This window comes from Gouania willdenowi, chromosome 17 (genome assembly GCF_900634775.1).
Source record: "Gouania willdenowi chromosome 17, fGouWil2.1, whole genome shotgun sequence".
NCBI lineage: Eukaryota > Metazoa > Chordata > Actinopteri > Blenniiformes > Gobiesocidae > Gouania > Gouania willdenowi.
In genome coordinates, this window is record NC_041060.1 from 31,963,089 (window position 1) to 31,989,183 (window position 26,095).

A 26,095-nucleotide genomic window follows, 5' to 3' on the forward strand; every position below is an offset into this window, starting at 1 on the left:
TTTCCTGGTTTGTTGCCGCTGTCGGCACTAATTTCGTGAGAACTGTCACTCAGGCCATTTCAGGTGACAGTTCTCGCGAGGCTAGTGACGGCGTTCAGTTTAGTAAGGCATCTTTTAATTATTATTACATTAAAATACGGGATATTTATGGGAAAATATATGGGAAGATGACGGGAAAGAGGGGTAAAATATGGGAATTTCCCAGCCAAAACGGGATACTTGACAGGTATGATCAACAGTCCTTTTCTTAGGTAATTTTACTAATATTGTTCTTTCTCTGTAATGTTATGCTTTACAAAAAAATTAACTTTTTCCCTGCATCAACAATGTGCAAAGAACTTCATCATAGTATGATGCCCATAATACTGCCTGCCAAACTGATTTGCTTGACCTGACACTTTTCTCGTTGGCTAACTGAGCAGTGAGAGAAAGATTAATATAACAGATAAATTCATCAACAGTTTGTCGTGCTGTTTGCTTAGCTTTTATAGCAGCATTGATTTGTTTGCAAATGTCTTGTCCAGTTTCCCATGCTCCTTCTTAAAGTACCGCCAAACTTTAGACTTGTGTGTCTTCATAGGAATGCTAAATATCTCCTCTTCACCTGCTGTCTCGCTTACCTGCATGGTTTCTGTTTACTAAATGCAGCTGCACCAAGCCAAAGGACAATGATGGTGTGTTCAATGCACCTCGAAAAAACAGGTGCAGAGGAGATCAACTATACAGTAACCAATGTAACGTGGGTTTTTTCCAATGCAAGGTAGTATCGATATTGATCCGATATCAGCATGAATCATACATTTAAAAAAAAAAAACAGAGAACAATAGTCAGCAACAGTAGTTATGAGAAAAACTGACCCATTTATTATTAACCAATTGGTTACATACAAATTGTATTCTACAATTTAATAAAATAGGTAAATCCGGAAATTTTAATCTGATATCTAATATTTGTTTTCAGACTAATATCGGATCGTTATCCAATATCGATATCGGATCGGGACACCCCCACCTTTCATATTTGAACCGATACTGTACTGGTTCCTGGAAATCGGTATCGTTACTCAATGGTACCAGTTTTCATACTTTTGTGTGTGTTTGTGTAGAGATGTAAGGATACAGTCAACCAACGATTTCATTCGAATCCCGATATTGGTTTCAAGATTCGATTCGAATTCCGATTAAAAAAAAAACAAACAAAAAACTCAAATCAAATGATGCACTTAACTCCTTTCAGTTTGGAGAAAAAAAACAGATTAGTTAAAAAGAGTTTTAACAAATATATTTTCTTCTTAGAACCTTCTTAGAAATTGTTTGAACTCCAAAATAAACTGCACATTTCTTCATTTATCACCATGCAAAGTTGAACAAATATTTCTATTTTTTTAGAACTTACATAATAAAAATGTAAGAAAAGTTTGCTTTTTGTTTGCTCTCACTTAAAGGTACACTGTTTAACCTTTGGCCACTAGGGGCACCAGCCTCCCTTGTCTTTTGATTGTCTATGCAGACAGTAGTTGACCTGTAACTTCGGGATAAGGATTGGCTCTAAGGGCTGGGTTGGTCGGGCTGGGGTTCGAAGTGGGGCTGGGCTTGCGGCGCGGCTGGAAGAGCAGCCGCCGCCCTCCTCTCCCCATCGCCAGAGTCCCGGCGCTCGGCCCTCCTTGCCGCGTCGGTGGCGGTCCCCTCCTACTCCCTGGCCTCGCCGATGTCGTCGGCCCCTTTTGCCAGGGGTTAGCGCGGCGGTCCGGGACGGGGGATGGGTGACCCGGCGTGCGCGGAGCAGTGTCTGGCGCCGGGTGGAAGGCCGGTCGGCGGAGTCTCGGCGGCATCTTTTTAACCTCCTCAGAAGCAGTTTTAAACTTTTTGCTCGCCTCGGGAATGACCGGGAGTTGAACAGGCGGACAAAGTGTAGCAAAGGCCTTAGCCCAACAAGTATATCCAAGCCTGTGGTCATGTGACTGTCGTAAAGTGATACGTTCTCCAGGCATTCTCCAGGTCACATGACCTGGCCAAAGACGGTCCGTCTCTCCAAACTTACATAGTCGGTATTTCAAGAGGGAAGCCCCGCTCGGAGCACTGATACTGTCAAGCGCTGTATATTGGCCTGAGGAATCATTTAAAAATAACTCATATGGGTCAACTCTTTAGGTCAAAAAGTCCTCAGTGTGCCTTTAAAGAGTAACTAAACTCCAAAACCACTTTTTTCTGCTGAATACAAATGTATATTTGGGTATGAAGTAGTGCTGTTGATTCATCCTCGTCCAACTCTCTGCATTTTAGTCAAACGATTTAAATTTGGCACATTTTGTTGTAAAATGTCAGTGACTGCTATGGATTGAAATGGCTATTTCATTTTTGCTATTGGCAGAAAACAACATTATGTGACGTTTTAGGACCATCTTGCATCACAAACAAGCACTGTTAGCCCCACCCCTTTTATAAAAAGTAGCACCTGTAGGTTGATTAAAAGAAGAGCGAGTAGAGAGGAATATTGAGTAGGGGTGTGACGAGATCTCACAAGATATATGTATATACATATATATATTGGTTTTTTTTGTGTGTGTGTGCTATCCAAACTTCTATTTGTGACCTGTGGGGGCAGTAATGCGCCTTTGCTATGTCGAGCCTGCCAAAACCTAAAGCAGGAGAAGGAAAAAAAAGAAGAGGAGGAGTAGATTTTAGTTCTAGTTTCAATTTGTGGAAGAAGAAGTTTATTAACAGTTAAAAGAACATGGCTGTGTAGTTACAGCATGTTGTTAATGACATACTTGGTCAGGCTCTGTTTGCACTATTTGCACTCTGTATTGACAGAGTAGAACTTTGATTTGGTTTTGCACATGATATTGTTTGCACTTGAAAAAAAAGAATTATTTTATTTTAACTTTTATAAATTTTAGTTTCAGTTTCAATTTGCAGAATAAGTTTATTAAAAGCTGACGCTTACATATTCCATGTAAAACATTTCAAAATGCATGTGTAACTCACTTAAATAAAAGTCTGTTGGTCCAGTCATAGATTTTTGTCATTGTAGTTTTCTTAAAATCTCGTCTCGTCTCGTTCTCGTGAACCCAATATCGTGTCTCGTCTCGTGAGCTGAGCTGAGTATATCGTCGCTAATTTCCCTCCTACTGGCAGGTCAGGAGAAAGCAGGGGTTTAGTTACTCTTTCAGGGCAGGTTGACAGTGGGTCTGATGGACCTGTAAATGAAAACAAGCATTTACATAACGTTACAAAGTGCAACGAACTGAGCTGATAATGATAACTATAATACAAGTTAAAAAGTCAAGCTAATGTCTAATGTCTCACTTGCATCACCAATGTAATGGCTATTTCTTCCCCCATGTTGCTGGCTGCAGACGACTAATATGTGTTTAACCAGGTGTTTCCTCAGATTAGAAAGATTACATAAATGTTGATGTATGCATAATATGCATCGCATTTTGAAAAGCGGAGCCATTATTTTGAGCGGTTTTGATCAGCCATTGCTGAACCATCAGCTACTGACGTCATAACGCTCTTGTGCGTGCAATGCTTTAAAAGTGCAACTGAAAATGTATTTTGTGCCTTAACAATTGGACTTTAAAAAAAAAAAAAAAAAAACTGTGATTGCAATGATTTACGTCATATTTGTTTGAACCAGCAGAGGGCGCTGGTAATACAGTGGTCGGTTGGCATGCGGATATCTTGCAGTGAAGAAGAGAAGCTATGCTAGCAGACAGAGCTAATAGAAAAACGTGACTTTTACAGATATTCAAGTAATATTACAGATTTTCTTTCGGTGCTAAAGGGGTAATGAATCATTTATTAACATATTTAAGAGTAGAAGGCAGCCAGAAAGAAAGTATTAGCAGTCTCCGCCCGACGCCTACACTTATGGATAGCTGCTGGTTAAAAAAAGTACTGCGATTCAATTTTCAGAAAATCGATATCAACCGTGATACCTATGAATCGATTTTTAACTGCCTTATGATTAATCGTTACATCCCTAATTAACACCTCACGACCAGCTCCCGATCAGCAATCGTAGGTTGTAAGGATTTCAAAGATGTTTGAAATCCAGTCGCTCCTCCTTGAAGCAGGGCCACGGACTGGCGTAAACGCTCACACTGCGCATGCGCAAACACCGTAGGACCGCTGTAAAATTGACGGACTGTACTGCCCACGTCTGTCCAACCAGCTCCTGGTCCATCACATCATCGTCTTTTCTTTTTTAAAGCTCTTCTTGCTGAGATTTGCGAGTGTCTCTCCTCTTCCGGGGTTTTCTTCTTCGTCTGTTTTAATGGCGACGCTTCAGTGTTCTTCTTCTTCTTCTAATTTGTACGTTGCATTTCCTGACGTGTCGTGTATGAACGTACAGTGTGAGCAGTCAGATCGTGTCAGAGTGTCGGTCCGTACAGTGTGAGAACATGAATCGTGAGCTGCGCACATTCAGGCTCTGAGTCTGAGTCGCACAGTTTGAGCTGGAGCTGAGTGCAACGATTGAAAAAAATCGCACAGTGTGAGATTTTTTCAATCTCACACCTTAACGGTCACTGTGCAAGGATTTGTTTAGGTCCTGAAATATGGTAGCATTAGATTTGACGTAGAGCGCGCTGAGCGGAGTAATGGAGCGCATGTGGAGTGCGCTTATCGAACCTGAGACAGGGGGCGGGGAAGAACGCGCCAAGTGGAGTGATAGTGTACACACAGCGCATGTACGATTCCACCCAATACCAGCTGCAGTTCGCGTGAGAGGCTTCTCAACACAAAATTGGATAAAGTCAGATATGAGGGCCTGATACTGTGGAGGACCTCATCAGAATCAGTATTGAGGGGCCAGAACTGATGGACTATGATGCCAGGGTTAGGAGACCCCACTATAAGAGCTGGACCCTCTGAATTGAATTCCATGGGGTGAAGCAATGCAGATGCTAAGTTGTTTATGCTACTATTAAGTTAGAATAAAATAACAAAACAGGCTTCCAGCATCCATCCCACCCCTACCACTCCCTCATACGTTCATACCACAATCACAACCACAATCATCCACACATTCATAGTGTTGTGACAGGAAAGCCAAATAAAAATATAAATAAAAAAAAAGGAATGAAAAATAAAATAAGATCAATAACACTAATCAAAAATACAACACAATTACCAAACATTTATAACATAACAAATGGCACACCTTTAAGAAGTACACCTTATAACTATATCTCTAACTCAAGTAAGCAAACATTTCATTTCTTTTCATACTCAGTTATTCTGTTGTTTTTTGTTGCTATAATTATTTCTAGCATATCCTGATGATAAACTCTATTTTTAAAGTGTTAATAAATAAATTTGATATCGTTTAAGCTTTTAAAATAGACATTTTACCCAGCAGGATAATCATATTCAAAAAGTGTGTACATTTACCATCAAAAACACATAAAATATTCTGTGGTGTGATTCCCAAAACAATATTCATAGACCTTAACCATGACTGTACACTGACCCGAACGTGGACAAAAATAAAACAACTGCATCAGTCACAGCTTGTTGCAGAAAAACTTAATTTTGACAGTTAAACTTTAAAACATTTTTCAAATATATCTCGAGTCACTGTCAATCTTGACTTCATACAATCTACTGTACACCAAATTCTGTGGCACCACTGAGAAAGTTTGTGTAGAGCCCCCCTGACCCAGCGGAGCACCCACAATAAATTAGGGGGAAAAAAATTGTTTTAACATTTTTATTTGTTTATGTAGTTTTCTACATTATTAAATGTTTGTGTAGCAGACAGAGAAGTCCACCAGCCTCCAATTGAACTCCTTGTGTTTCTGTGCACTCACCTCTCCACGTTAAACGAGCAAAATGTCTATCAGAATCAGAATTTAAATAGGGTGGTCTCAACTAGGAGTGTGATGATATCTCAATACAGCGATATTTTTTCTCACGATCGATTATCGATATGCTTGCGCTAAGTATTGATTTAAAAAAAAAAAAATTACATTTCTTTCTGCTTTTTTACTAAGATGTGCAGGTAGGTTTTCGCATATATGTTGTCACTGTTTGTTGAAGGAACCAATATATTGTTTACTGGAATATTGCACTATAATGGTGTCATTGGTAAGAAAGACCCTATTTTTTGTTTACAGAAAGCACTATTGGAGATACTTATTCATTTACGTTGGTATGTTGACACTTATTTACAGAAACGTTGCACTAAAATAGTGTCACTGTTCGTAGGACACTTTTTCAATTTATTGTTTTTCAGATATAAAATAAAAATTGTATTTTTTCACTTAATCTTTTTTTTCTTGTTATGTCATAGATTATTGCAGATTTATTTTTGACCAATATATCGATAATCGCAGTATCGCCATATCGTGAGATAATCGTCATTGTGAGCTTTGTATCATGTATCGTATCATGAGGTACCCAGAGGTTCCCACCCCTAGTCTCAACCATGTCTATATGCGCACCTACTAGTGGCTGAATGTTAGTGAATTCCCCACAGCAGGTGAAGAAACAGCGACACCAAAGGATTTAGGAACGCACCTGGTTTACTATCCTTTATTTCAGATCCACCCCTATTAGGGATGCACCGTAATGAAATATTATGGCCGAAGCCGAATAAAATATAAACGCTTGGCCGAATCCCGAATGTCGAATGCGGTTAAGTTTTTCACTATTTTTTTTTTTTTTTGAATAGTGCATAAATAGCCTAGAATACATTTTTAGACATGTTTTTTAAAGAAAGTAAATGTGTATTGAATATTCTGACATCTTTTAAATATTCCAGTAGCCTTTTGCGTCACACGCTACTGTTCGGCCTTGCTTTTAAGTCACCAAACCGAAGGCTGAACGTAGCTTTTTTTGCAGTATTCGGCCGAATGTATTCGTTTACAGAATATTTGGTGCATCCCTAGCCCCTGTGTGTATTATATGTGTATTTATGCCCATTTGCACACACACTTTGAGAACATTGAAATCAGTTTGGGGGATAGAAGCTCCTGAGTGATTGGATAAGTGTAATTCTAGAGGAAAAGCAACATTAAAATGCTAAATTTTACGATATGATGGACATAATATTGTAAAATATTTAATGGACGCACTATTTAGGGTGTGTTCATGCATTTAGCATGAACATGAAAATGTGCCCTTTAAGTCCTCATTAAATCAATAGTATTGACTACTGTTGTCACTTTTTACACCATAGAAACAAGTTGAATGAAAGCATGTGTCTTTGTAACTAATATGTGTGTATTTTATTTTTTGGTCACATTAAGTATGGCGGTTGAGGAGCCACTTGCTATATGAAACCATCTCTGTTTCCAGGCTAAGGGCTGCTTGTCTGCTAACCTTTCCATATTTAGTCCAGCTTAACACCCCAATGTGGCAGGAGAGAGTTCCTCTTTTAAACATTCTCAGCCAGTGCTTTAAGATTTAGTCTTAAGGGGGGTTACACACACTCCTACAGATGGTTTACACAGACTTCAATCTCTCTAACATGTCTATGTACTGTACTAGAAAAGCAAAGTAACAGGAGAAAATGGACGCTAGCAAATGGAAGGTCCAGAAAGCAATGAATAATCACATAATCACAAATGTGAAAAATTAATACAAGCTAACTATAGCATATGGTAAATGTAGAAGGACAAAGAAAAAGCTTGATGACTTAATAGGAGTTTGCACGCTCACATAATGCACTCAGCAACCGAATCCCAGGACACAAACATGTAAAACAAGTACTCGTTCAGATCTTATATTTTCTGGAAGAATGATAAGTTGATGGTTTCTGGCTTTGTATTTTACATTTAATAATAAGATTTTTGTTTTGATTCAAATAGCCTTGATATCTACAAATTATTAAAGGTTTCTGGTGTCTTCAGTCAAATTTTGACTATTAGCTGTTGAACTGAACTCTCGTGCTATCTGATGTCTTCATGTTTTAAAATAGCACATTCTGTAACTAAGGCCTGCAGAGTCTGAGCCAGAGCTTTCCCAAACCAGGCCACTCAGTTAACTGTTTTATCACCTAAAGGCGTGCATTGTTGGTAGTTTTACACAACGCTGTCAAACAGCTGTCAATACATTTAAGACCTGAGCTTGATATTCATGAAGGTGTTTTTAATGCAGTTTTTTAAAATCCAAAATTAGATTATAACGGTAACTCAAAAGATTTTAAATTATTCAAAGATATATTAAATTTTTTTTTATTTTTTTATTTTTTTCAGTAAGCACACACAAATGTATTATATTTTCACTGGCATTTATTTGTTTGTTTGTCTGTTAGAAGGTCAGTTGTAGGCAATTTTGACAAAAAATGACCTAATTCTATTAGTCTTTTTTTGATTAATCTTTAATATGACTCAATCAGCCCACAGACTTTATCTTGATCAAATCTGAATTGTGCATTTAATCAGGATTTGTTTTAAACTTATGACGCCCATACATTTGGACCTACCGTATTGTTATTAACGGGGTTATACATTTCTTAACATTACTCAAATGAAAAACTTGCAAATTCTATCCCAATGTTAGTTCTGTGGGGGTATGTTACAAATCTAGATTACCTGTTATCACGCTAACTTCCAGGGTTTAATCAGTGTTTGCTTGACTACAAAGCTTGCTAACGTCTATGGAGCTAAATCACCATGGAAACTTATGCTGAACGACAAACCTGGTCGCAAGCAGGTTTTTCTCTGGCTAGGATTTTAACGAGTGCTAAAGTACCGCCTCCTGACCAATCAGATCTTTTAAAAAACGAGCTGTCCAATAAAACAGCTGACAGCTGATGAGAGAGAGAGAGAATATTTAGACATCAATGCAATCCTTTCATTTACTGATGACATCCTATAGGAAACATAGAGATTTTTATCTGATGGACTGATGAAGTCTGCATGCATCGGGCTCTTTCACACTGATTAATTAATTAAGTAAAGTCAAGTTTTCTGTGGTGATGCAAAGAGCTTCAGTTCTGTAGATAATATAAAATATAAATATATTCAACCTTATGAATTAGGCTGATATGTATGAACGCAGCATCAGAGCCACGGACAAGTTAAAAAGAGAAGAGAAAGTGAAACTGATTCTCCGTTTATAATCTCACTAATTAAATATTATTTACACTCATCAATTCCTGCATTAATTACTTTTTGCTTTTACTGCAGTAACTGTTTTGTTTTTGGTCTGAATTTTGTATTTTAATTCTTCATATTTTTAAAGAATTATTCCTCATTTGTGACGTTCTACAGTTCCTCCGTGTGATTGGTCTGACGCTGTAATATCCACCTCCGTCACTAGAGCGCGCTGGTTAACCAGACTGAAATCAACACGCTTTCCTCAGCGTGATGATTTTAATGAAAGCATTAAAAAAATGGGGTTTTATAATGTTTATTTTTAATTAAAAAATAGAATCATACTAAATATTACCAGCAACTCACAAAACAACAAAAACACACAAAATAAGAGAAATATATATACTGAATAATAAAAAGGACAAACAACACAGAAAAAACAGTGAAACACAAAATGACATAAAAAAACAACCAAATTACATCAAAAACACACACACTGAGGCAAAATTATACTGAATAATAAAAAGAACTGACAAACAACAGGTGGCACTAAATACAGTTTCATTCCATTTATTTACAAAATGAGATTCTTTAAAATGTGTGTTATCACTCATTAATTCCATCATTATGTTTTATAGTTGTTTTATCCACAGTATTCTGAGCAAAATGTGGTTGTCCAAAGGGGGTACTTGGATTTAAAAGTTAGAGAAAAAGCCAAAAAAGTTTGAGAACCGCTGTTCTACACGATTAAAGTAGTTACATGTATTTATTTTATTCAATTATCTGTTTTTTATTTATTTATTTTCCCCATTTATTTGTTTTTATTTTTGATTTGAGTTGTCCATAATGTATATTCACTGTCTTGTATTTTACTTTTCTCTTCTCTGTGCTGTTGTGTTTGGGAGGTTGGGTTGGTGGGTGGCAATGGTGGATATATGTGTGTTCAAACTTGTGAAATAAAAAATCTAAAAATAAAGTCTGGGGGGAAAAAATACATTTCTTAACAGTATTTAGTGTGAATGATCATGGAACCATGATCAGAATCACTGATCCAGAGAACTGCCAATATCTGGCAAAGGGGATATTTGATGTGTAGGTTTTGCTCTTGTTACTACAGTAGTGTCAGAGTCAAAACGTCACAGTCTCAAACAGAGAGAAATAGGATCATGCCCTCTGGGCCATGTTTTCTCCATCCAAACAGTGAATCTAGGATCCAGGATTTTTGATTTAAATTGAGTGGTCAGATTCAGCTAGGTCATTGTAGAGACAAGGTCAATTTTACATCCGTGCTTTGCTGTGATAAAGCCTGAATAACTCATTATTCATGGATATTTTCACTCCAGTGTTATTGATGGAGCTGTGCACAGTGCATTGTGAGTGGCACTGCAAAAAGAGAGTCAAAACAATGTGGGATTTAGTTTATTTGCTGTTGGCTGGACTTTTTTAATTTAGACTTTAAAAAAAAAAACTGAACACAATAAATTCAACTTTAACAGGGAATCTGATAACCTGGTAAGAGCCAGATTGATGTGTAGCCCCTCCCTCTAACTCAAGCTCTCCACATTGATCTGCGTCTGTGTGCGAATCCTTTCAGAACCAGGGAGGGACATGAACAGAATGCTTGAAGCTGATTGGGCGAAGCGCCTATCCACCATGATTTCTTTTAGCCAATCACACAGTAACATATGATGATGTCATCAGCATGTGCCGCAGAGACGCTGCTACAACAACAACAAGGCTCCACTGGTGAAAATGTTCTTTTGGGATAGTGATGCTGCGGACATTATGTCGTTGAGTGACTTTTGCCATTTTTGCAACACGAGTATGTGAGTTAAGGTCACGTTAACCATCCTCCTGCTTCGACATCTTTTTATTTTGATTCAGAGCTATGCTAATAGCGGTAGCCCAGCTCGTTCCTCTCCCCATAACTGCGCATGCGCCAGTTTTGCGTCGGCGCTTCTGCCTACGTCACACCTAGATATCCCACCCTAAACCACAAGACTAGCTCATTATTGGTTCTAACCGTTTCGGTTCGGATTCAAAAGGCAAAGGTGGGAACAGTACAAGATGGATTCTGGTGTTTGTGAACACCAGCAGAATCCATCTTGTAGGCAAGGTTAGGAATCTGATGCATGTATTCAAACCATTCGCCAATTTCTTCACAGCAGCATGTTGAAGCTTTGCATAAGCTGTAATTAAACACAATGTGCTACACCTGTGACCCACTGTTCCTCTCTCCACTAACCATCAGACCACAGGTGCATACTGTATGTGCGTTTTCTTCAGCACAAATCTTCTTTGAACTCTTTAAAAGTTGTTTCAACAACATTTGTTCATGAACGCACATTAGTAGGAATAAAATATACCATGACATCTTATTTGAAAGAAGGCTGTATGTTTTTTACCCAAGCTCTTAACCTACTTATTAAAGCTGGAGCCCATTTTTACCAGTTTTAATACACATTTTTAACAATCATCACACACACACAATCACTAGGGGAATATCCATTGCCTGGGCCAAAAAAGCTAGCTTTACTTTGTCTGCCTTTAGCTATGATTACGGCATTTATTTATTTATTGTGGCATTGTTTCCACAATGTAATTCTGCAATGTTACAACAGTTGCATTAATATCTTGTAATGATGACTGGAGAATCAGCTCCACCACTGTGCAAAATGTCTTCCAGTACATCCCACTGATTCAAAATGGGCTTTAGTTCTAGTGTCAATGTCACTCCCTGAACCACTCCAATCTGAGATGAACTGTGCATGTGCGTGAACCCATGCCTCTGCTACACAGGATAACAACAGTCACAGAGGCACGGTTAGCATGTCGGCAGTATTACACAACAAATAGAGCAAAGGCTCGCAGTTTGTAATTCCTGTAACGCAGAAATAAGCCGTGGTGTAGTCATTACACGTTGACATGAAAATGTTACACATGATGCACTTTATTATTTTTGTAGAATATTTGACTTTTAGGAGCTTTTATCTTGTAAACTGTTGCAGATTATTTTTAGATTTATATTTTTTTACATTTAAATATCCACAAAACTGCTGCATTTGGACATTTACAAGGAAACTTAAAACTCAGGACACTTTATTTGCATTGTTAGTTTGCATTGTAGCTTATTATTTTATCTTCTTGCCAAACCATGTGATTTTCTTTATTTGTAAAACTAAAATAATGCTGGGCATCATTTTAAAATTTGATAAATGAAAGACTAAAGGAAGTGATCTAAATTAGTATTTTGGACAGCAATGTTCTAAACTTTTAATTTATATTTGAGATAACTACCACATGTGCAGTTAAAACAACATTTTTGTATTGTTTCACAGGCATTGTTCAATGTTTTACAATAAAATAAGATTGGAATATTCATGGTGCATGCTCTTTAAAAAAAAATGGAATTGGCCAAAAAAAAGTTGATCGGCCAGAAAATTGCAATCGGTGCACCCCTACTTTGAATATGTTTGCGTCGTCAGGGAAGAAAAAAAATCCATTGCTGAATAACCTGGCCATTTAGTATATTTATGTTGTCAGCTGATCGCCTAACATTGCTGAACCGAGACCTGACCAACCCCAGATCATAGCTCCGCATCTCTTTTCTTACCCTGATTCATCTATCACCCTGAAATGATGTCATTCTGGACTCAGACCACATCACATTTTTCCATTGTGCTCTTTAGCAAACAAACACACGACTACTGACTGGCAGTTGGAGGGGAGGAGTCACAGAGACAGTGATGCAGAAACAGGTCAATGTCCAAACAATCATCTAAATAGTGAGGAAGGCGATAAGGGACTGAAGCACACCTCAGTGGAAACAAGAGGGAGCCGAACACTCGCAGGGAACACATATTGATAAGAACAGGAGGGAACTGCCACCCGCAGACAGAGAAAATGGGAAGAAAAACAGATGTAAAAACCCACATACATGATCAAAACAGAAAGAAGTTCAGATCATAAATGTTTTCTTATAGCTACACAGCTGTTTAGGCCCAATCACTTAAGTTCCCTTTGCATTGTGCATGTGGGAATGCTCTTACTTTCACTATTAAACAAAAAAACAAGGTCAAAAACCAGCAGAGTCAGAACTAATCACTAAGAAACGCTGGATTACTGGTCAGGAACAAACACAGACAATCAGAAAGTGAAGGAGTTGAACGAAATAGAAAGACTAATGACCAGTGTTTGGAATAACGCCGTTTAAAATAACAGCGTTTTTTTTTCTTCAGTAATGGGGTAATCTAACTAATTACTTTTTACGCCGTTACAACGCCATTAACGTTACTGAACGTTAAATGCTGTGCGTTACATGCATTGATTGAATAAACTGTTGTACGAAAGCATCCCTAGCTTCATACGCAGCTGTAGTGAGGAGGTGAGTGGTTATGATTGGCTAAGGCGGCGTCATGATTCATGGTAGCCAATCAGAGCCAGTGTTTTTACACATGTGCCAGCGCACGCGACACACACACACACACACTACAGATTGGATGAAGCAGCAGAGATGGTGAGCGTGGAGCAGTCTGATGATAAGTTGTCATTTTTAAGGTGGCGATACAAACACTACTTTAAATTAATTGTGGTCAAAGACAAGAACGTGCATGTGAAGTGTTCATTATATCCAGGAGAGAAGACTTTGTCCGCATCCGTTGTAAGCAACTCATATTTAATGAAGCACCTCACAACGACACACGCATCTAAAAAAATCTGAATTCTTTGACATATAGCAACTTTTTTTTTAACAGTAACGCAAATAGTTACTTTCCTTGGTAAAGAGTTACTTTTATTATAGAGTAATTCAGTTACTAACTCAGTTACTTTTTGGAACAAGTAGTGAGTAACTATAACTAATTACTTTTTTAAAGTAACGTTCCCAACACTGCTAACGACTGATTGGTGGCAGCTGGGAACTGATGGGGCAGGCTAAATAGAGGGTGAGGCAGTCTGGAATGCCTGATTCCTGAGACTTTAGATGTGTCCCTGCCATCAAGGACTGGAGTTGCCCACCCCTGATTTAAACCTTCAGATTTACATATTTTTCACGACCACAGCTCTCATCAAAGTGCTAAAGGTTGAACTAGAGGTGGGCTATGTGGGAAAAAAATAATATTACCATTTCTTTGATTCAGACCATTTAAACACTTATTAACTATTTAAAACCATCGTCCTAAATGGAAAAACAGGGATAAAAGATGATTTAATTCAGGGTACTTTTCAAACGTTTTCAAAAATGTATGTAAGCAATTTATCACACAAGTTTGAAGTAAAATTAACATCAAACAAAAAGGCTCACATGCGAAACTTCAACTTCTTTTAGTCACACAGTGTTTGTTTAACAAAAGTTGTGTAGCATTAGCATTAGCAACACTTGCTACATAACAAGGCAGCAGTCTAGTGATTTCTATTTGTTATCGAGGTAACACTCATATTAATAAAATCCTACTTTAAGCAGTGTTTTGAACCCCTCATTTCACACAGTTTAGACAATCATGTCCTTTACAACATCACACATTACTGCTTTGGTTACATTAGGCCTGGGTGATATGGACCAATATTCATATCTCTATATTTTTTCTTAAAATGGCTATAGGTGATACAAACCATTTATTATATATTTTTTTCAATTGTTTTACAAGAAAAACAATAATTGTTCGTGGAGAAAAATACCACAAAGACCCTTTTATTAATCACTAGCAGCACAATATAAACATTTTGTGCCACTTTTGACTTTTTCCTTCATTAAGGCTAAAATGTGTGATTAAATTCTAAAGTGTGGCGTCTTTCAGGGCAGCTCTGAGTTGCTGAAAGTAGTTTTAAACCACATTCAGTACGTTGCCCCTTTAAGAAAGTAGCAGCCTGGAATAAAGGTGCAATGATTAGTCGACATTGTCGACAAAAAGCGTTAACAGAATTAGTCACCGACAAATGTTACGTCATTACCTTCATTTTTCAAGCTGTGGATGGAGCTGGACATTGTTTTTCATGAAGAGTGGCACATCTCACCTTCTATATATCTTTGCTCAGAGCTAGGGATGTAACAATTAATCGTAAGGCAGTTAAAAATTGATTCATAGGTATCACAGTTCATATCAATACTGTGAAAATTGAATCGCAGTACTTTTTTTAAACAGCATATTTATCCTTCTCTTGTCCAGAATCCTAGGTGGCGGGCGGAATCTCCTACTACTCTCTTTCTGGCCTCATACTACTCTTAAACATGTTCATAAATGATTCCTCACCCCTTTAGCACCGAAAGAATATCTGTAATATTACGTGAATATCTGTAAAAGTCACGTTTTTCTATTAGCTCTGTCTGCTAGCGCATAGCATCTCTTCTTCACTGCAAGAATATCTGCATGCAGTAGTAGTAGTAGGAGTAGTAGTAGTAATAGTAATAGTAGTAGTAGTAGTAGTAGTAATAATAGTAGTAGTAGTAGTAATAGTCGTGATAGTAGTAGTAGTAGTAGTGATAGTAGTAGTAGTAGTAGTAGTAGTAATAGTAGTAGTAGTAATAATAGTAATAGTAGTAATAGTAGTAGTAGTAATAGTAGTGATAGTAGTAGTAGTAGTAGTAATAGTAGTAGTAATAGTAGTAGTAGTAGTAATAATAGTAGTAGTAGTAGTAATAGTCGTGATAGTAGTAGTAGTAGTAGTAATAGTAGTGATAGTAGTAGTAGTAGTAGTAGTAGTAGTAATAGTAGTAGTAGTAGTAATAATAGTAGTAGTAGTAGTAATAGTAGTAATAGTAATAGTAGTAGTAGTAATAGTAGTGATAGTAGTAGTAGTAGTAGTAGTAATAGTAGTGATAGTAGTAGTAGTAGTAGTAGTAGTAGTAATAGTAGTAGTAGTAGTAATAGTAGTAATAGTAGTAGTAATAGTAGTAATAGTAGTGATAGTAGTAGTAGTAGTAGTAGTAAACAAATATATTTAAAAAGCTGGAGCTAACCTGCCTAGTTGTGGAGGTAATTAGGTTTAAACCAATCACATAGTTCCTTTTACTTAAATAAAGTCCATGAAATAAAATAATACATAATAACATCTTGTTTCAAAGAATTCTTACAAGTTAATAAATGTCAAATGTTATCCAAAATAATCACATTTACTGTTCAGAATAAACACTAGTATCAACAGAAGGCAGACAATAATATTTCAAAGTGGGTACGTCACTAACTAACTGATGAGTGCAGAGTTAAACATGCTCTCAGACGTACACACAGACATAATAAAACCTATTTGAAAAGATTAATATCTTAAATCATGAACAAGAAAATGTATCCTAACTTTAATTTTCTTGATAATATAAATGTACACTGCAACTATTATACAGACAAGCAATTCAACTTAATTACGATAACTTAGTACAGCAGAGTAGCGTCTGTGTTTGGAATGCCAACAGCTGATTAGCATACGGCCTTCTTTGGCTGTACAAACGCTTTTGTTATTGGTTTAAGCCAAAGAACTTCCCATTCATCCTATGAGTCCAACAAATGCTGCTTCAGCAGCAGAAGCGGAAGAATAAAGCCTGGTTTATTTGACGGGTGTGGGACGTTGCAAGGTGTAAATGCCAAAAATGACGCCACCGCGCACCCCGTGCTAAAGGCGCGCGCTTTCACGTCACCTGGTCGTGCACCTCCAGTATTTTGAAATTCAAGTGCACAGAGTGCTTTTAGAGGCACTCAGAACACATCCAAAGAACTCCTGAATAGCAGTTGTGTATTCTGTTTGTAATATGATGCATGTTTCTTTTATTGCTTTATTTTTTATTGACTTTGCTTGTTTCTTAGTTTTGTAGTTGTGTGCTGTGCTGTTTGTATTTTATTAAAAAATCAAAATCAAGGACATCACTCTATAAAAGCAAGGAACTTCTGTGTGCGTGTGTGTATGTGGAGCGCAGTGTCTGTTCGACCTGAAGCTTTTCTTAACTGCTTGCACATAGCCCGAGTGTGTGCATCCATTATTTTGGACTTTTTCGGTGTTGCCAAATGTTTATTTTCATTTTATTTTGAGCTCCCTATTTCAATCGAGTGTGATGTACTGAGTGCGCATCGTACTGAGATTTTTTATGCACAAATATGCGCATGCACGCACATGCGCACTACCGGAAAATGAATTATTAATAATTCATTTTTGTTTTTAAAGTGAATGGACACGTTTTAAAAAGAAGCGCAATATTGAAAATGGTTTTGTACTGCTAAAAGTTATTTAATTTAATATTTATTTATTATTATTATACTTCCGGTTACGGTTTAAAACAAGATAATGTTTGTTTGTCGCGAAAAGCTGATGATCTCTCAGATTCTTTTTATTCACCGAGAAAGGAAGTAAAATAGGACCTGCGTTCCATCTCAGCTGGTGCCCGTGTTACCTGGTGACAAACTACCGGCCGTGAACTTGATCTTTGCTGTAGAAAAACGTTCAGATATAAACAATATTTAGTCTTTTTTTGTTACAGTCACGTCGTTTCATTAACACACAGGAAACAACAGATAAACATACAAAGCGGAAACAGTTCTTCCTCTTTGGTTTTTAAATTCTACCTCATTACAGCAACCTAACAAAAACACTTTAAAAATTCTTCATCATCATCATCATCAAACATACATAGTCCATAGCAGACACAACACAACATATATATCAACAAATAAGACAAATGTATTCACAAGACACAAAAATAACAACAAAAATACACAGAATTCCAGAAAAATATACAAAAACATAACCAAAAAATCTACACAAAATATCACACAAAATACAACTACAAATACATCTCTCTATAAAAGCAAGGAATCTCTGTCTGTCTGTCTGTCTGTCTGTGTGTTCCGCAAATATTTTTGCACATCAGGATCAGACTGACCTGAGAGTTTCAACATGGCTGCTGCTTGGTTCAAGGGTGTGCAACGTCGTATTTGTTTGGACTGCTGATGCTGTTAAGTAATTATTTCATAAATGCTTTACAAATTCCGTGTGCATCTAAACTGACTGTTGTGGATTAATGACACTAAACAAGTCCAGACCGAGTCTGTTCTGGTCTGAGGAGATCTGGATCCGCTAGGACAACAAACTGGAATGGGAATAGATGGGGTTCAACTCCCTACCGTGTCCTTGCTAAAAGCCAAAATATATGAAAACACAATAGTTATCACTCTACACATTTCACAACAAACCTGGCTGTGCTCTCCATGCAGATGCCTCGTTGCATGCAACGGGCGCACAGACCATCTTCTTTTACGACGGGGCTTTTGTCTGGTCAATAACCACAAACAGCAATTCCTGCTCCCTCCTCTGTGCCTGACTTACTGCCGCCATCTTTATTGTTTGTTTATTTCCTTCCGCAGGAGGAATACAGAGCCGTACTGCTACTATTTCCTGTAGAATTTTCTCTACCGCCCCCTGTCTTGGCTGCGGGTAGTGCAACGGCAAATGCGCCGAGTATGCGCCTTTGGAGTGTGCGCGCGGTCGGCTAACGAGCCCTTTAATCATAGCAACACTCAGCTGTTTGAAACATTCACCAGAGTCGCTTGTTGCAGACACGTCACTTCTTTCTCCTCCTCACTTCTTTGACCAGAGAAATAATCTAGTTAAGATGGTATTCCATTAAGGGTGGAGCGATTTATCCATTAGATCGATGAATTGATTTGTTTGAATCGATCTTTGCTCAGCAACTTGGCCTTAATATCGTCCTTGAATTGTATCGGTAACAGCGAATCATGATTTGAATCGAATCGTTGCTGAAAACAAATACATACGTACATCCCTCACTTGTTCCTCTGGTTTAAATCCAGAGTGATTGTCACATGTCCACAAGTGTGAAATTATATACTTCAGTATTTATTATGGTTATGACTAACTTCAATTTACTACATGTTTACATCAATATCCGTGCCTTCTACTTGTTACATTACAGCTGTGTCTTTAGTTTCTTCAATTTTACGGGGAAAAATTGACCAAACATGGGGCAGAGAGAGGAAAGTCAAAACCTGTAGAAGCTGCGTTGCAAGGTTTAGATTGTTGTGTTGAAACTAAGGCCTTGTTCCCACGTAGCTGGGTATTTTTATAAACATATATCCACCATCCTCTGTTTTAAAAGATAGTTATGTCCACACATCGTTTTAAAAAAAAATCCATCCACACAAAACTGTATAAATGTGCTATCCACAAGCGAATGGACGTGACTTTCTGTTGTTGGCAGCTTTATGTATTGGGGTCCCGAGTCCACCGTTATAGATTTGCACACCTGCCTAACAACGTTTGAGACCCTTCCCATGTAGGAGGCCTGTCTGGTGTGAGCCATGCCCGTCCATGCAGCAGGCCACTTGAGAGGGGCGATGGTGCAGATGGCACGCGGCCGCTCGGGGCCGGCCTGCGGTGGGGGTCGCTTCCTGGACCACTGGGGTGGTCCCCACTGTGCCTGGGTAGTGGGGGGTGCCGCGGGATGGGTTTACGGCCGTGCTGCTCAGCGCTTTCCTGGGGCCTGGTGCGCCCGTCCCTCCCCTCCCCAACAGGGAGCAACCGTGCAGCAGATAAACCCACGCCCGCACCAGGACCAGCACAGGCCCACACGATACAACACCGTTCACAGGGAGGCGGCCGCGGCCCCCCCGGCGAGAGAGAACGCCATCAACCGGCCAAGCAGGGCCACCCTACCAGCCACAGACCCACAAGCAGGCGTACCCAAGCACCTCCAGCTGGGCACCTCTACCCCACACCAATGCCACCAGCACAGTCCCCGTGACTTGTGACTTTTGGAAACTCCGGTTTTCTATGTCCACACTCAAACGCAAAACCAGAGTTTTCCCAAATCTTTACTTTAGTTTGAGTTTTCCAAAAGCCCTGTTTTTAATTACCTTCTCCTCCATTTTGGTGTGGATGATTGGCCAACTGTGTGACTCTCATGGTGAATGTATGAGGGTTGGCAGCTATGGTTAATGCTTGTGGGAGTTCAGAGTTATAATGGTTCTAGGGGGAAAAAACTGTTTTGTAAGCTGTTGATCCTTGACTTGATGCACTTGCAGTGCCTCCCCAAGTGCAACAGGTCAAACATATGGAACTCAAGATGTTGATGATGTTTATAGCCTTAATGAGTAAAGCATGATCAAAATTGCAATTAATTTAATCTTCTACCTCAATTTCAGTTGTTGCTTGATTATCCCACTCTCTACAGAGTTTATTATGTAAATATTCATAATTAAAAAAACTGCAAAGAACAAGGGTTAACATTTATGGAAAAGTGAAAGGTCGAACTTATAGCACTTTGATATGCAGCCAGAGACAAACATTGTCCGATCATTTCTTCAAAGCAAAGCACATGTCAAAAATGAAACCAACAACTTACTGGTTTTAAAACAGCCTGAAACTGTCACATGTATGGTGGAAAGTGCCGGAGCTTGCTTATGGCTCCTGTATACTGTATGTTTTAATGTAATGACTCTTTATTGGCCACTATTTATACATAGCTTTGTAAGCTCAGCCCCATGTTGGCTCACAGCGTGCCGTGCGTCATACAGTATGTGGTGAAGAAGCATGCAGAACCAAATAATGGGGTGGGCGTGTCATGAGTTGTTCATGGTTCGAACTCTGGAATTAAAATTCACAGACTCCACACTCGTGTCTACTTTTGGATTGACCTACACAACATTACAGTACTCATTTTGAAGAACTGTAACAATCTGTAATGGGAATGTACTGTGTTTAATAGAGCTAGCAAAAGTACAAACATCCGTTACTTAAAGTGTAAGTACACCCCCAGATTTTTGCTGATCTGCCACCAGGGGAGAAATTTAAAAAAGTGAGTCAATGAATGAATCATTAAATGTGCGACAATGTGAAGACAATGCTTTGGAGACATCAGTTACACAAAGTATGTTATGAAGGTGCATTTTGTCAAATCACCCTTGTTTTTTTTTAAAAAGGTAACTCTTTTTTTTTTTTAAACATGGGTTGGTATTTGATTTTGAAAGACAATCTTCTATCCTGTTACTTATGAAATCAATGCATAAATCATTTCATGTTGTGTTTTTGTCTTTTTTTTAATGTTTTCTCTGTCACTTGAATCATGCTCTCTGTTTTTGCCATAGGTACCTATCAAGGTCAGTGGACTGGTGGGATGCGTCATGGCTATGGCGTACGTCAAAGTGTTCCATATGGTATAGCTTCTGTCATCCGCTCGCCCCTACGAACTTCACTTGCTTCTCTTCGCAGTGAGCAGAGTAATGGTACAGTTTTGCGTGAGAGCCTATCTGACAGTCCTGCTGGGACACGTGGTGGATTTGTACTCAACTTTCACTCAGATGGAGATGGTTCTGATAAAAAGAAGGGTCTTTTCCGCCGTGGGTCTCTTTTTGGCAGTTTACAGCGACTGCGAAAATCAGATTCACGCTCATCCATTTCTAGTAAACGGAGCTCATCTCACAGTGATACCAACATGAGTCGCATCAGCTCAAGCGATGCCAACTCAACCATTAGCTTTGGAGACGGAGACGCAGGTGATGATTACTTACCTCTGGAGGACAATGTAGATGCCACAACCACTGAGTCCTATATGGGTGAATGGAAGAACGATAAACGCAGTGGTTTTGGTGTGTCAGAGCGCTCAAATGGCATGAAATATGAAGGTGAATGGTTAAACAATAAGCGCCATGGCTATGGTTGTACTATCTTTCCTGATGGGACAAAGGAAGAAGGAAAGTACAAAAACAATGTATTGGCTCGAAGTATCAGAAAGCAGCTGATCCCACTGAAGAATACCAAAACAAAACAAAAAGTGGACCGTGCCATGGAGGGAGCACTGAGAGCAGCAGCTATTGCCAGAACCAAAGTAGAAATTGCCATCTCCAGGTAAAATAACGTTGCATGATCACCAGATAGATACTGCTGAAACATTACATTTGTAGCACACTTAATAGTTGTAGACTGAAAGTAAAGTATATATGAACAAAGTTTATCATGTAGAGGAAGACAACTGTTCAAACGAGGGACTGTTTTATTCAATTTGGTCAGTTCTCCATATTTGTTCTGTTGTCATAATGGTATTTTGTTTTTGCTCCCATTTTCATGAGTTGAACTCAAAGATCTTTCTATAAAACACAAGGAGTGGCCTTTTATTGTGGCCACCCTGAGGCACACCTGTGCAGTAATCATGCTGTCTAATCAGCATCTTGATGTGCCACACCTGTGAGGTGGGCTAGATTATCTCTGCAAAGTCCTCACTATATTTGTGAGAAATATGTCTTTTGTGTTTATAGAAAATGTTTTAGATCTTTGAGGTCAGCTCGTGAAAAATGTGAGCAAAAACAAAAGTGTTGCGTTTATATTTTTGTTCAGTGTATATACAGTACATATTAGTTATTTGCTGGCGGTTTGTGTTATATAAAGTTTCATTCAACATTCTTGGAAGATTTTGGAAAGCATTCTAAAGTAATGACTTTGACAATTTTGACAATCCAGTTTTCAATTAATGATATCATCTTTTGATGATAAAAGGATAGTGTCACTTACTTTGCATTCTCAGTTTGCTATAACATATATCCGAAATACGATCAAGACTTTCTATGGAGAATTTTCTCTGTCCAGAAATATAAAAACAAAAACAAAACAAAACCATCTTTTTCCAAAGAAGCACATTTATTGCCAACAATCTCCTTTCTCAACTTTTAGCACATATTTTGTAATTTTTTAGCAAAATATTTAGGGATGCACCAAATATTCGCCCACCGAATATATTCAGCCGAATATTGCAAAAAAAGCAACATTCGGCCTTTGGTTTTGAGTTAAAAGCAAAGCCGAATAGTAGCGTTTGATTTTGAGTCGGAAAACTGTGTGCACGTTGCTGCAGAACCACAGTAGCTCCTCCTTTCCCCACACAAACACAGCAGACTCTCTCCTTACCGCTGTCCGTCCGCCACCGTGTAAAAGTTGGAAACCGTCCCATTCCACAACGGAGTCCGTTGTTAGCGCTGTGAGCCACGAATCCGTTAACATTCCCATTGTTTCCTCCTCAGTTCACAAGCGATGTCGGGTCTCGCTGCATAGGCTGGTGTAGCATTAGCACGGAGTGCTAACAGCTGATGTGTGTGAACAATGGCCGTGGCTCCAAGCAGTGACTCCCAACACGATCAGCAGCAGAAAAAGTAGTGCGGTTTGGGCGTCCAGTAGTGCAATTAGTATTTACATATATGGCAATAAAGTATAATGTATATTCTTTATTAAACCGCAGTGTTTGTTTTAGCTGTTAAATAGTTGGAGAGGGAGGAGCTCACATTCTAGGAGGCGTGTTAGGTGACGTCACCTGCCAACGTGGGCAAAATCCAACTCGCCCTTTTAAAGCTGACTGAATAACAAGGGAGGGAGAAACAGAACTTTTTCAACTTTGTCCCTCTAAATGAGGCTAAAGGGATGTATCTCACTGTAGCAAAACCATTATAAAAGGATTTTTTTTTAATCATACCTCCCCTTGAAAAGGCTAGTCAGGCTGTCAGAATATTCAGTAAACATTTACTTAAAAAAAAAAAAAAAAAAAAAAAAAAAACATGTTTAAAAATAGATTCTAGGCTATTTATGCACTATTAAAAATAATAGTGAAAAATTTAACCGCATTCTAAGCGTTTATATTTTATTCGGCTTCGGCCTCAAATTTTCATTTCGGTGCATCCCTAAAAATATTTGTGGTCTGCTGTCACATTAAATTACTCACACATCTTACAGTTATCCAAAGAGTGATCATAAAACACTATTGAGACAAATACAAAAAATGTCATCCATGTCATTTTGGGATGCAGAGGTTCAAAATCAACTTGTAACAGTTTCCATAAAGAACGATTGCCTTAAATGTGTCTCTTTTAATCTTACTGGTGGCACACTACAGAAAATGTGAGATGCAATTTTTAAAGGTTGCAGTGGTGCTATAGGCAATAAATGCTGGACATGGCTCAGGAACGCACAGTTCAACATTTCAGCTTGGATCATATTTGTGACCTTTGCAAACAAACTTATGGCGACAACGCAGAGGAGAAAATGGAAGTAGTGCAAATTAATGTCCATATATGACATATTAATTATTAAACATTTTAAACATTACAGTGGCTGTGTATTAAGACAGTAACTAAATGCTAATAACTTTTTAGTAACATCTTAGTTTGTGGGTTGTGTGTATTTTTGCAGGACGTCCCATGCTCGGGTCAAAGCCGAAACTGCTGACCATGCAGCACAGACAGCCAGTCAGGATTCAGATATTGCAAGAGCTGTGGCCCGTGAACTTTCTCCAAGCTTCCATCAACCAGGTACCATAACATTTACTCTGGCTCACTTACAACTTGAGTGATGGTCAAGGGCTTAGATGAGGAAGATCAATTGAGTTATTTATGCAACCAAAAAGTCTGACATCAAATATTTGGAAATTCATTTTTATTTTATTTTTTACAGATGGGGGTCCAATCCCATATAATAAAAAGACAATTTGTAACCTCTGATAAATGCTCCAATTCACACAACCAAGACTGTTGACCATGCAAATGGTTTAAGAACAGCATCAAAATGAATATTTGCTTCCTAGTAAGTTTGAGACAGGAATGGCCTTCTGCCCTGGCTCCTTTTCTGCTTCTCAGTCTACAAGTTCTACAAGTTCTCGATGACTGTAGAGGGCTTCAAGAGGAAAGTCAAGAGAAAGATCATAAAGAGAGCTAGGCTTCTGTCCAGGGTTCTTCTCACTCAGGGCTCTATTCTCCCATGCGCGTAAGTCCAAAAAGCCGCGCAGCGACGCTGTTTCTGGCTGCGTGCTATTCTCCACCTGTACTTAAGTCAGTCACTACGCGCCTCATCCCAGTTACACACTGTGGGTGGAGCAGCCATGAAATGTGGGTGTTCCCATTTAAATATGGCTTTACGCGTATTCTCCCGTCCGCGTAAAGGCAGGCATACACTGTGCGATTCTTGGCCCATTTTGAGCCGATTTTCAACTCGTGCGACTATTTTGTGGGATCGTGCGAGTCTCTGCTAGATTGTATGTCATGCATCGTGTAGTATACATGGGTCACGAGAAGCGATTAACACGTCACGACCAGCTCCCGATCAGCAATTGTAGGTCGTAAGGATTTCAAACATTGAAGCGCGTAACTGCAGGTGCACAAAAAAGCACTTCAGTCCAGATGGGAGAATAGACCCCATAGCTTTTAAAGCAAGAATAGGAAGCTGCGATTGTAAGGCAGTGGTGGCCTAATGGTTAAGAAAGCTGACTTGTACACAGAAGGTCACCGATTGGATGCCACTGTAGGTCGTCACTGTGGGCCCTTAAGTGCGGCACTTAAAAGCTCAAACAAACTCTGGCAGACTCCACGCAGAGTCCGCCAGGCCCATTAAGTGCAAAGCTAACCGGGGGTTTCCACCGGATACGTCTCCGCTGCGCCACAGCACTGATCCGGTTTTGCCAAGCTGTCCGCCGCCCGGTAATCCCCACTGGTTGCGTTTTGAGTGCTCCGGTTGGACGACTGTGACGTCACGAGACAGAGGAGTTCTCACGATATTTATATAATTGCGCGAGTTAAATGTATGTGTTATAAACGCAACAATAAACAGATAAACAGGTCAGTTTTAGGAGAACAAGAAGGTTGGACTCTGGATTTATCATAGCCACATTTTTTATCAACAGCCAACAGAGAAGAGATAAAACTGCACCAGTAAAACATGAACTAAATCAAAGTTGCTGCAGTTTACAGTGTAGTTACAGTATGAGAGGAAACAATTGCAGTGAATGTGACTTTGTTTTTACACATTATGACGTTTTGGTGATGTATGTACTTGAAATATAATCTGAAGTGTTTTATTTTGAAAAGTAACCGGATATTTTTATTGCGGAGTACGTGCTTAATTTCCTGTTTAGCTTCATCTGCTCTGTGCTGATTGATGCGTCATGCTCCGGTGTCCGCTAGAAATAGAAGCCCTGCGTATATCTGACGGAGGGCACCGGACTGTCGGAGCTGGGAAGGAGCAGACACGCAGCGCAGCGGACCTGGTGGAAATTAACAAGTAGACTAAAGTGGAAACCT

General features: G+C 38.9%; 1 protein-coding gene across 2 annotated transcripts in view; it reads left to right on the forward strand.

The window, feature by feature from the left end:
- Positions 1–26,095, forward strand: part of LOC114478892 (junctophilin-1-like) — a 55,889-nt gene that overhangs the window by 11,454 nt on the left and 18,340 nt on the right. Inside the window, exons 2-3 of one of the 2 annotated variants that reach the window (XM_028472222.1) lie at positions 21,134–21,893; positions 24,216–24,334. The exons of the other annotated variant lie outside the window; for it this stretch is intronic. Of the exons in view, the coding sequence (XP_028328023.1) occupies positions 21,134–21,893; positions 24,216–24,334 (879 nt within the window). The remainder of the gene's footprint in view (positions 1–21,133; positions 21,894–24,215; positions 24,335–26,095) is intronic. 2 annotated transcript variants of the gene reach the window in all.